The sequence below is a fragment of the Manacus candei genome, unplaced genomic scaffold (genome assembly GCF_025592945.1).
Source record: "Manacus candei isolate 608988 ecotype Guabito, Panama unplaced genomic scaffold, ASM2559294v1 h1tg000033l, whole genome shotgun sequence".
Taxonomy (NCBI): Eukaryota; Metazoa; Chordata; class Aves; order Passeriformes; family Pipridae; genus Manacus; species Manacus candei.
Window position 1 is genome coordinate 457650 of NW_026138081.1, and position 9960 is coordinate 467609.

The 9960-nt window shown below is 37.8% G+C and overlaps 1 protein-coding gene across 3 annotated transcripts; it reads right to left on the reverse strand.

The window, feature by feature from the left end:
* Nucleotides 1-623: 623 nt before the first annotated feature.
* On the reverse strand, nt 624-9557 carry ZNF770 (zinc finger protein 770). Of its 3 annotated transcripts, none has more exons than XM_051792016.1 (2): nt 9369-9557; nt 624-4609 (listed from the first exon to the last, which is right to left on the reverse strand). In XM_051792016.1, exon 2 carries the CDS (start codon nt 4465-4467, stop codon nt 2347-2349), a length of 2121 nt encoding a protein of 706 aa, XP_051647976.1. In that variant the 5' UTR covers nt 4468-4609; nt 9369-9557; the 3' UTR covers nt 624-2346. The 3 variants fall into 3 exon arrangements, with proteins under 3 accessions (XP_051647976.1, XP_051647977.1, XP_051647975.1); XM_051792017.1 differs by having other exon boundaries at nt 9348-9557; XM_051792015.1 differs by having other exon boundaries at nt 9281-9557.
* Between the last annotated feature and the right edge of the window lie 403 nt (nt 9558-9960).

A 9960-nucleotide genomic window follows, 5' to 3' on the forward strand; every position in this document is an offset into this window, starting at 1 on the left:
TAAAAACATCCATAGCCACATTTCCTAGGTAGAAAATGGATGATGTGATCAGTTAGTATGGCAGTCCCAGTGAATTTTACTGTTAACTGCAAAGGACACAGGATTTCAACTTCAGAGTTTTTCTCCTGACTCTTAGAAACGATTTTACCCCTTTCTAGCTAATGTCTGCAATTAACCCCTTAAAATCATGAATTTATACTGACACAAAACTTTTCATAAAGGGATAGAGAGCCAGATAAACAGAGTGGCTCTTACTGCCCTTCTGAAATCCAAGCCCAAAGATTTCATTGCTTTGCAAATTAATCAGATAGTAACACTTTGCACAAATGTCTATTCATCCCTCAAAAGTATCTTTCTGTATTACCTCCCCTTCATTTACTGATATTTTCAAAACAAAAGTGTTCTCTAAACATTACTCTAACATAGCATTTTTAAATGACTGTAACTCCTTAAGAAAGATCTCATTATGTTTAAACATATTTATACTTCATAATAAAAAATATCTGAAATAAAAGCTATTGTTCTAACATACAAAGTTAGTTATTTTGATATGCATTTTTTTTGCATAATGAATGTTAAGTAGTTTCAAAACTCTAGTTTGAAAAAAAAGCATACAATAAAAGTACAATATAAATAGTTTATTACAGGTATTTTAAAAGAGCTCAGCAATATCCTTTCAAAACATTTTATACAGTGTTCTTTCAATATGAAACAATTCACATAGGGAGAAAAAAATCTCAATATATAACTATAGTCATTATTAATGTACTGAATTTGTCTGTCACACAAAAATCATAGTAACTACAGACTGTTTCTGAGTATTTTTCCTGGTTTTATTTTCTCTGAAAATGGAAAAGAATAACATGTATGAAAATAAAAACGCCCTTTACCCTTCACTTCATATTCACCAAATACTACAAAGCTCACGCCACTTCAAAAATAAAAAAAAAATCAAACCCATTTTAGTTAAATAAATATGGATCTATTTGAATAGAGAATGTCATGTATCTTACAGATACTAATTTAGAAACAGGATTAAAAATTTCAGGTTTCAACTACTGAAAATTGTATAACAAACAAAGTATCCTAAAAGGTATTTTTTTCAGGGGAAAATAAAAAAGAAACAAACTTCATTCTTGTTCATAATGTATAAAGCTCCACTGCACTTACACTTCTTGCCAGCCTCTTCGGCACAAAGGACAAAGCCATCTACTTACCAGAAAGTATAGCTACAGATTCCATTAATACAAAATCAGAATTACTTAATTTCAGCTAAAAGTAATTTTCAGTCTCTTATATTTAATATAATGAGAACATGACTTCCTGGCAAAACTGCTTGTCTGAGTTATTATCACATCTTAGAGAACACTTCTTTTACTGGTTCAACATGTATGATAGAAGGAAAGGAGACTAGAACAGATAGTAAGCACATTTGTAAAGTTAATGATAATTTCTTGTCCACTTCTTTTACATAAAAATAGTTCAGTAATATACGAATTGGCCAAAAGAGCTAGAGAAGGCGAGGGATATACAAGGAAGTGGAATTAATCAAGTAGTGAAATGGATTGATTATAAATCCTAACATTATAGCACTGTCTCCTTATATTTTATATAAAAAGGGAAATAATCTAATTTCTCATCTCCAAGATGAGGGATAGATCTCCAAGCACATTAAAAAGCATTTTTTTCTATTCTATAGAAAACAGAATGTTCTATAATGCCACATCAACATTTTTCTCATTAAACCTCACGTTTTTCTCATTTTCTCATTTCTCCCCTTTTGTACTTTCTTCCTTTTTTGTATCTTTTTTCTAAAAATATCCATTTTTTAAAAATATGAAACAAATACAGCAAGTGTCCTTTTCTTGCAACATATAGGGAGCCAGAAGAAAGTAAAGGGACCATTTTTTCTATATTGTGGCAATTACCTTGTCTTTACTTTTCTGGTAGTTGTCATTGAACATAAAATACTACGCAGAAAAAGGTAAAACTTTTAAAATATCTGATTCATGGAGCACTGCAGATTACTGCAACACTATTAATACAGTAAGAATGTTATTTATAAATTAATTTAGCCAAAGGAATGCAGAGTGGGGTTTTTTGCATTTTTAAAAACATTTCAACATTCATATCTCACAAATTATAACAAGTAGACAGTTCTGAAGACAGCATATTAACTCTTCACCAGCTCATCCGTGTAACAGAAAAATATAATCCTCTTTAGTTAATTGTTTGGTCTAACATAAGTATTTTAATAATTATGCAACCAAAAGTTTAAATCTATGATTTCATAGGACATTATCCAGTTTTGATAAAAACAATATATTCTCCTGTTGCTCAGTGAAGCTAAGCTTTAAGCTCTTTAAAGTGAATAAGGTGGTGTCTTTTCAAATGTGGGGTCTGTCTGAATTTTTTTCCACAAACTAAACACTGAAAAGGTTTCTGTCCAGCATGCATTAGGTAATGTCTTTCAAGCTTAGAAGGAGATTTAAAAGTTTTAAAGCAGATACTGCATTGATACAATTTGTTAACAACTTCACTTTTCTCAGTACCTTCAGAAAAATTATGCCAATAACTGTAACAGCTTTGCTCTGTTTCCAACAATTTACTACACAAATACAGCTGTGGGTTTCTATTGCTGGTGTCAAGCACAAAATTCCCCGACTCCATTTCAACTTTGATTTCAGCTGCTTGGTTTGACTGAATCAGCTCAAATTCTTGAAAGCCAGATGGCTGTGAAGGTGTTTGAGAATAACCCACAGGCTGAGAAGACTTAAATTCAATGTGATCTCCCTGATGATTGAAAAGTTTGTTCAGGTTTTCAAATTCTACCTGGCAAATGGGGCTTTTACAGGGTCTCTTTTCAGTATGGGTGAGATGATGTCTTTTTAAGTGAGCTAATTGTCTAAATGTCTTCCCACAAACATTACAGCCAAAGGGCTTCTGTCCCGTGTGTATAAGATAATGTCTTTGAAGTTTGGATGAAGATGGAAAAATTTTTTCACATCTGTCACATTGACACACTTTGTGTCTGTTATGTATATTTTTAGCAGAAGCTGAAAAAGCACAGTGACGTACTTCTGGATTATCAAAGAAGTTATCATTTGATGAACCATAAAAAGCATCATCTTTATTATCCGGTGAATCATCAACGTTTAACATGCTTTCACCAGTAAGCACACCTTTTAAATTAACACCCAAGTTGTGAGGTTGCAGGTACTCTTGCCAAGGTAGTGGCACAGTCAACGTTCTTTTCATCTGATTACTAAGTGCCTTATGCATGTCAAGGTTGCTGTGGCAATCCTTGGAAGGTTTAGTGGAGGCATGCTGATCAGAACACTGATCTCTAGCTGCAACCAGGTCAGGATTTCTAACATGACCTGATTTGGGTTTTTTTCTGTCAGTCAGAGAAAGATCTGTTGCCTTTGCTCCAGTACGCTTCAGTTTCATCAGGATCTTATTTTTCATGTTGACTCTGTGTCTGCAAGCTGTTGTACCATTATTTGAACTTCTGCTGTCTCTTGGACAACAACATTTGTGCAAATTTAGAACATGCTCTGTTTCAAAACACTGCTCACAGGCTGGGCATTCAAAGGGTACAATATAAATTGAGTGAACATCATGTGGGTCATTCTCCTGTGACTCACGTGTGTCAGCGTTCTTGAAACTATCTCTCTTCCCTTCCAGCAGGTTGTGTGGTCTGGGATACTTAAGAGCCTTTGCTTTGCATGCAGTACTGGGGAAAGTCTTATTTCTGGCATGGAGCTGTTTATGCTTCACAAGTTTGCTCTGTATTTTAAATCCCTTCTGACAAAAACAGCACTGAAAAGGCCTTTCTTCTGTGTGTGTGAGCTGATGAATTTTCAAGTGTGTTGACTGTCTGAAAGATTTGCCACATGAAGAACACTTAAAAGGTTTCTGTCCAGTGTGAATAAGGAAGTGTCTTTCTAGCTTGGATCTTGATGGAAATGTCTTGTTACATGATTCACAAGTGTGAGTTTTCTTTCTCTTTCTGGCACCACGTAGATGATCTGACTTCAGACACTGATGCAGCATCCACTTCTCTTCAGTTTTAAAAGGTTTCCAGCACACAGAACACTGAAATATGCCACAAGTGACCCTGCCTTGCTCAGAATTCATGGAGTTTTCTGCTTGTTTTGTATCACTCTCATAATTTTCACTATGAAGCTGCTGATGCTTTAAGAAAGTTATTACATTTTTGAAGTTTCTATAACAAACAATACACTTAAAAGGCAGATTATGGGTTAACTGATGCCTCTCCAGGTGGACTAGCTGCCTAAATGTTTTATTGCATACATGACATTTAAATGGCTTTTGACCAGTATGTATGAGATAATGCCTAGCTAATTTTGATGGAGTTTCAAACTGTTTATAGCACATGTCACAAATATATGGCTTTTTCTTGGGTATCTTGACAGCTGTTACACACTGTTGAACTTTTAACATTTTTAAAGGGCAATTACACCTTGCCTACTGTTAGTTTCTTCAGATAGGTGTCTCAAGTGAAATCATCAATTGCACACTAAGATGGAAGGCTGTAGAAGCAGCGAATTTTCTTAGGAGAGATATTCTTAAATCTCACAGGTCCCTAAAACAAGAAAGAGAGTATTATTTAGCTTATATTAATATCTGATTGCTGAGTTTGTCTCTTGTTTTCTACATAAGAGACCAAAAGTACCTAGATTAGAATACTCTTGATTTAACTTGGCTTAAAATACTTTCCTTGTAACAGAGTAATCACTTGTTATGTCATATGGTACAGAAAAACTGTACTACTTTCCAGAAGAAAATCAAATTTAAGTCACCTGTGCTGTAAATGCAGCTACATTGTATTTTATGATATTAACAAATACAGCATATTCTAAAAAAAAAAAAAAACAAAAAACCCACACAAGAACTTATTGTAAAAAATTTCTTTCTTACAGGAGTAATTCTAACTCCCAAATATAATATTTAAGAATATGAGAGAAAAAGAGAACTAGGGTTTCTCGGGCTTCAGAAATCAGTTAAATGAATGCAGTCTTAGTGACAAGAACAATTAGCTTCAATGTACTGTTAAATTTACTGTTCACATTTCTGTATCTTACCTACTGTATCCAAAAGTGTAATCATTTTTGATTTCTCTCAAATGGTAAATGCTGGAGCCAGCCAGGAAGAGCAACACACTAGCCATAAACTACAACCAGAAAAACACAACCCCCAGAACATGGAAAAAACACAAGCTATGTTCACTAACTCACTATAAAGCAAGAGTATCAGAGTTGTGATACCGAACCATTCATATACTATGAAGTCATGAATACAAAGGTAGTTACCATAATTCATCATAATTACTGTTTTAGTCTAAACCACAGTAATGAAATAGTATTCATTTTCCTTGAATTTTCAACAGACGGAACACAGTTGGGCAAGGTACTGTGTCTCAGCTGAGGCTCAATGACTTATAAAAAAGAAACAATACCTTTGCAAATTCCTGAGTGTAGAAAAGTTATTAAAATATTCATAGGAACAGCCAGAAAGCACTTCAAGCAAACATTTAGCCCAAGCCTTCCACTATGAGGCCAACTCATGTCTAAGATCACTCCAAAGTGGCCCTAACAACTTCCACTGAGGGAGGTTCCAAAATCTCAGCAAGGCTCCTGTTCCAGTGTGTCACCTTCATAGGAAGCTTTTCCTTGCACTCAGCGGAGCCTTTCTTTACTACAAAGTTATTTTCATTGTTCTCTGTCACAATTTTACGTATTCAAAGTCTGAATTATCTCCTTTTCTATAAACTAGGAAAATTCTGGGGTTTTCTAAGTATTGCTTTTAGGTCCACCAAGAAAACAAAAATAATTGGTCTTTTAAATCATCTCTGGACTGATTTCAATTGGTCACATCAATCCTAAATTGAAGCATCTAAGACAGATTAAGTATTCCAGTCCACAAGCACAGTACAAACAATAGAATTACTTACATTACCTATATAAAAGGGATGGAGGGAGCAAATTTTAAAGTAAGGGCATAACAGTTACGACTTGTAAATTGTAGTATCAAAACACCACAAACTATAGTTAGAAATGTCTTCTGTATCTCACAGTTACGACAAGCTGTATGTGTATGTGTTCAACATACCAGCAGAATAAAAAATTCGTTTGTTCAGTGTCTCCAAACCCCGTCATTTCACAGTTAATGCCCTTTAAAATTTAGAAATATCCAAAACATCTATTCAAAGTAACTGCAAAGAATAAAACCCTGCAATTTAAAGCAAGTTAAATAAAAGTACAATGAGATTCGAGAAACATGCACAAAGATTGAAGGTATCTGGTGAATCAAGATTTTTCCTAAGCTTAACTGAAAGAAAACATGATCATCTGGTAGGATTGTTCCACCTCCAGCAGACCTGTTCCTATATAATTGTGGGCCTTAATAAGTAACATTTGGATGTCTGCCTTACATGTGGTTGTCACTACACTAAGAATTTACTTAATCTCACTGAAATACTTCAGGATAGATAAAGCAGTCGAGAAAGTCAACTTTTACTTTCCTATTCTCTTTTCCTGTAGAATTCTAACAGCTACTCAGTTTTGGTCTTTTTTTGAAGAAGCAAAAAACCACACTTTTAGGAGATCCCCTTTTCCTCCCAGTTGTTGTCACATTGTGTGAAAGATGGAAATTTAGAGAGAGTTAAGTGTATGACACCAAATGTCTTCTAGTTTGTGCTACCATGAAGCTAGAGACAGGCAGTCTGAGAAAAGCAGAAAAGCTTCGCTGCTATGCTGAGTTTCTGTGCTGCTCAAGGCAGCCTCCATTAAAGAAAACCTCCCGCAGAACTGTAAAGACTGACGAATTTCAGATAACATACTGTCATACAGATCTAATTTACACATCAGGAAAATGCTCAAAAACTACAATGACATGCAAAGAAAAAAGTCCGAAGTAAGAGACAGCTGTGGCACATTACACAAGGGATTTTGTATTTAGCTTATAATTTTTTTAAAGTTTCTATCTCGTGAATGAGGAAAATGCTCTGTAGTACAAGGTGTCAAAAGCAGAGTATAGCTTCCTGCTGTGATCTGCTTGCCCTGTGAAAAACTAAAGGCTCAGATAGGGTAAACTAAGGGGATGCAGGGGAAGGAGAAAGGAGCCAAGATGGGCATTACTGTGTGGCCCAAATACATTTTCAAATCCTATTTACTAAGGACAGGCTTCTCCATATCTATTTCAGGGTGCTCTCTGCCTTGCACATCTAAGGAATAAACATGCTGCTGCTAAAGATCAAAGAGCAAAAGACAAGCTTGGAATATTGCTTCCTGCCAGCCTTGCAAGTACACAGGCTTGTCCTAATTAGAGTTAGAAAATGTACTTCCCTATGTGATAAGGATTTAGTTTGTGGTGTAAGTCCAATTTACTATTAAACTGACACTACTTTTCATCTTGGCTGTAAGGTCATGCAGAAAAATAGAATCAAGAAATAACACAGGCCATTGAAGGTCCACAGAAGATCCTCCTAAGTAGTATTGTTTCATGATTAACTACAGATTTTTTTTTTAATATTACAGAGGGCAGCAAGCTGCAACAACATGAAACCATAATGGAAGAAAATTCTGAATTCAAATCTAGTCTTAACTAATCAGAGAAGTTTGCCTTGGTTTTGTTTGTTTTTTAAACAAGAAACCCTCAACAAAACAAAACAAACAAACCAACCAGGAAGGGCACTTTAATAAGAATAAATACAAGGCCTTCAATTTAGACCAGAATAACCAACTGGAAGGGGGAAAACTTACTAGGTTATAGTTGTGGAGTCTAAGTTGGAAGAGAAGGTGAATATGCCAAAAGCTACCATCCATACCAGGATGCATGAACAGATGTAAAGCTTTGAAAGCACATAAATCTTTCTTATTACTTACTACTGTCTAGAATGCAGCTGGAGTACTCTATCTAATTTTGAATACTGCCCTTCAAATCCAGTCAAACACATGAACTAATTGGAATGAATTCAGAGAAGAGGATCAAGAATGATCTGAGCTTGAATGCCAAATATACAAGAAAGGATTAAAGTAACTGGGAATGTTCAAATTAAAAAAGAAGAGACACAATTAAAAAGAACACACCCCCTACAAAACAAAGCATAAGAACCACTTTTAAGGCAAACAGAAATAAGCTGTTTCCCAAACCATTTATAGTTGTGAATGGAAATGGCTTGAAATTATAGTAGAGGATTCAAGTACATTATTGTCCTTACAGCTGCAAAGCTTCTTTTAATGCACATACAAATAAGTTATGGGGGGAGACTGCTCTGCCTCCAACACTGGAGGTTTTCAAAAAAGATTGTACAAACATCTCTCAAATTCCCACACCCATATAGTTGACCCTATACAGATGAATATTCTTGCTTGCTTTCCAATTGCTCATTACTGTAATTCAAAACAAGCCAATTAAGACTTGAGAATTCAATATATTTCAAAATTTGCCATGGAGGGTTCTTCTGCATTATTAGTAGTAGTATATCCTCAGATCCTTGAGGCATGCTAATACTTACAGCTTCCCAGAAACAATTATATAAGAAAATGAATTATAATAATAGATGGGTGAAGAAACATAAGTTGCTTCCAGTTATACTAACTACACAACAGAAAAGTGAAAATCTACCTGCTGATTTATGAAACATAGTATGTGACAGAGCAAGAGGAACTGAGACAAACACGTTGTCTGATGGATTTCCTCACCAGTTCTCCCAGGAGAAAAGTTTAGATTGGTGCCACGGGGACACAACTCACACTAGAAATGGAACCTTCACCCGCCAGTTGTGCAGAAATCAAGTGTTATTGCTCCTCAAAGCTAACACCCCTTATTCTCCCTTGTCTTCCTTGCATATTTCCAAAACACTTCCTAAAGCAAACAAAATAAAAGATTTATGGTGATGAAGCAGGGCTAGTTTAAGGATAAACCTATGTTCTGCTGCAGGGGCCTGAGACCTCCGGACTGACACCAACACTCCCCACACACGTAAATCCAGTTAGAAACCTCAATGCAGCCGCGGAGCAGCCTTTGCGGACAGCAGACTGTGCACACACACAGCCTCGCACACGGAGACACCGACTCGCACACAGACACACACAGACACACACAGACACCCTGCGGGCGCTCTCCCCGGCGCACAGCGGGTCCCTGCCGAGCCCCGGGCCCGCCCGGCCCCGCCAGGTCCCAGCGCGCAGTGACCCCCCGGCCCAGCCCCCCGCGCTGCGCTGGCGGCCGCGATGCCGCGCCGGGGCCGCACCTGGGCCAGGGTCCCTGGCCTGCCGGCCGAGGGGAGGGCGGGCAGCGGAGGCGGAGAAGGGAGCGACCTGGAGAAGCAACCACCGCACCTTCACCGTCCTCATCCCTCCCGGGGTTGCTGCCACCTAAACTCTTCCCCCCGGATGGCACCGGGACAACGGGAAACCCGGTCCGGAGCTTTCCGTTCCCCCGCGCAATCCGGCCCCGCCTGCCGGCGCCGGAGCCCCGGGCTGGGGCGGGGGAAGCGCCCCGGGCTTCACTTCTGCCCGGGCAGAAAATGTCCCCTGGCTCTGCTGATGAATTATTAGTTGGTGGTGACACGTTATTCTCCACAAATAAGACACATTTCCTATTTCAGCATCCTAAAAGCAAGGAACAAATTCCCGGTGGTTGTGGGGTTGCAACTAAAGCAGAGTTATACCCTGTTGTGTGGTAAATAAGGCCAAACCTAGTGGCCTAAAAGGCTTGGAAATGGTGCCTGGAAGGGAAGAGGGGAAAAGGCACTTTCCAGGAAATCTAAAAGCACCTTCAATAACATATGCACACAAACGTATCAGTTTTTCACCCTCTGCAGGAGAGAGGGATCAAACAAGCGCAGGAGCTCGTAGGCTGAAGGACAGACGGATGACCTGCAGTAGTCAGAGCTCCCTTGGTGGCTGCAGGTTACCTCCGAGATTGACA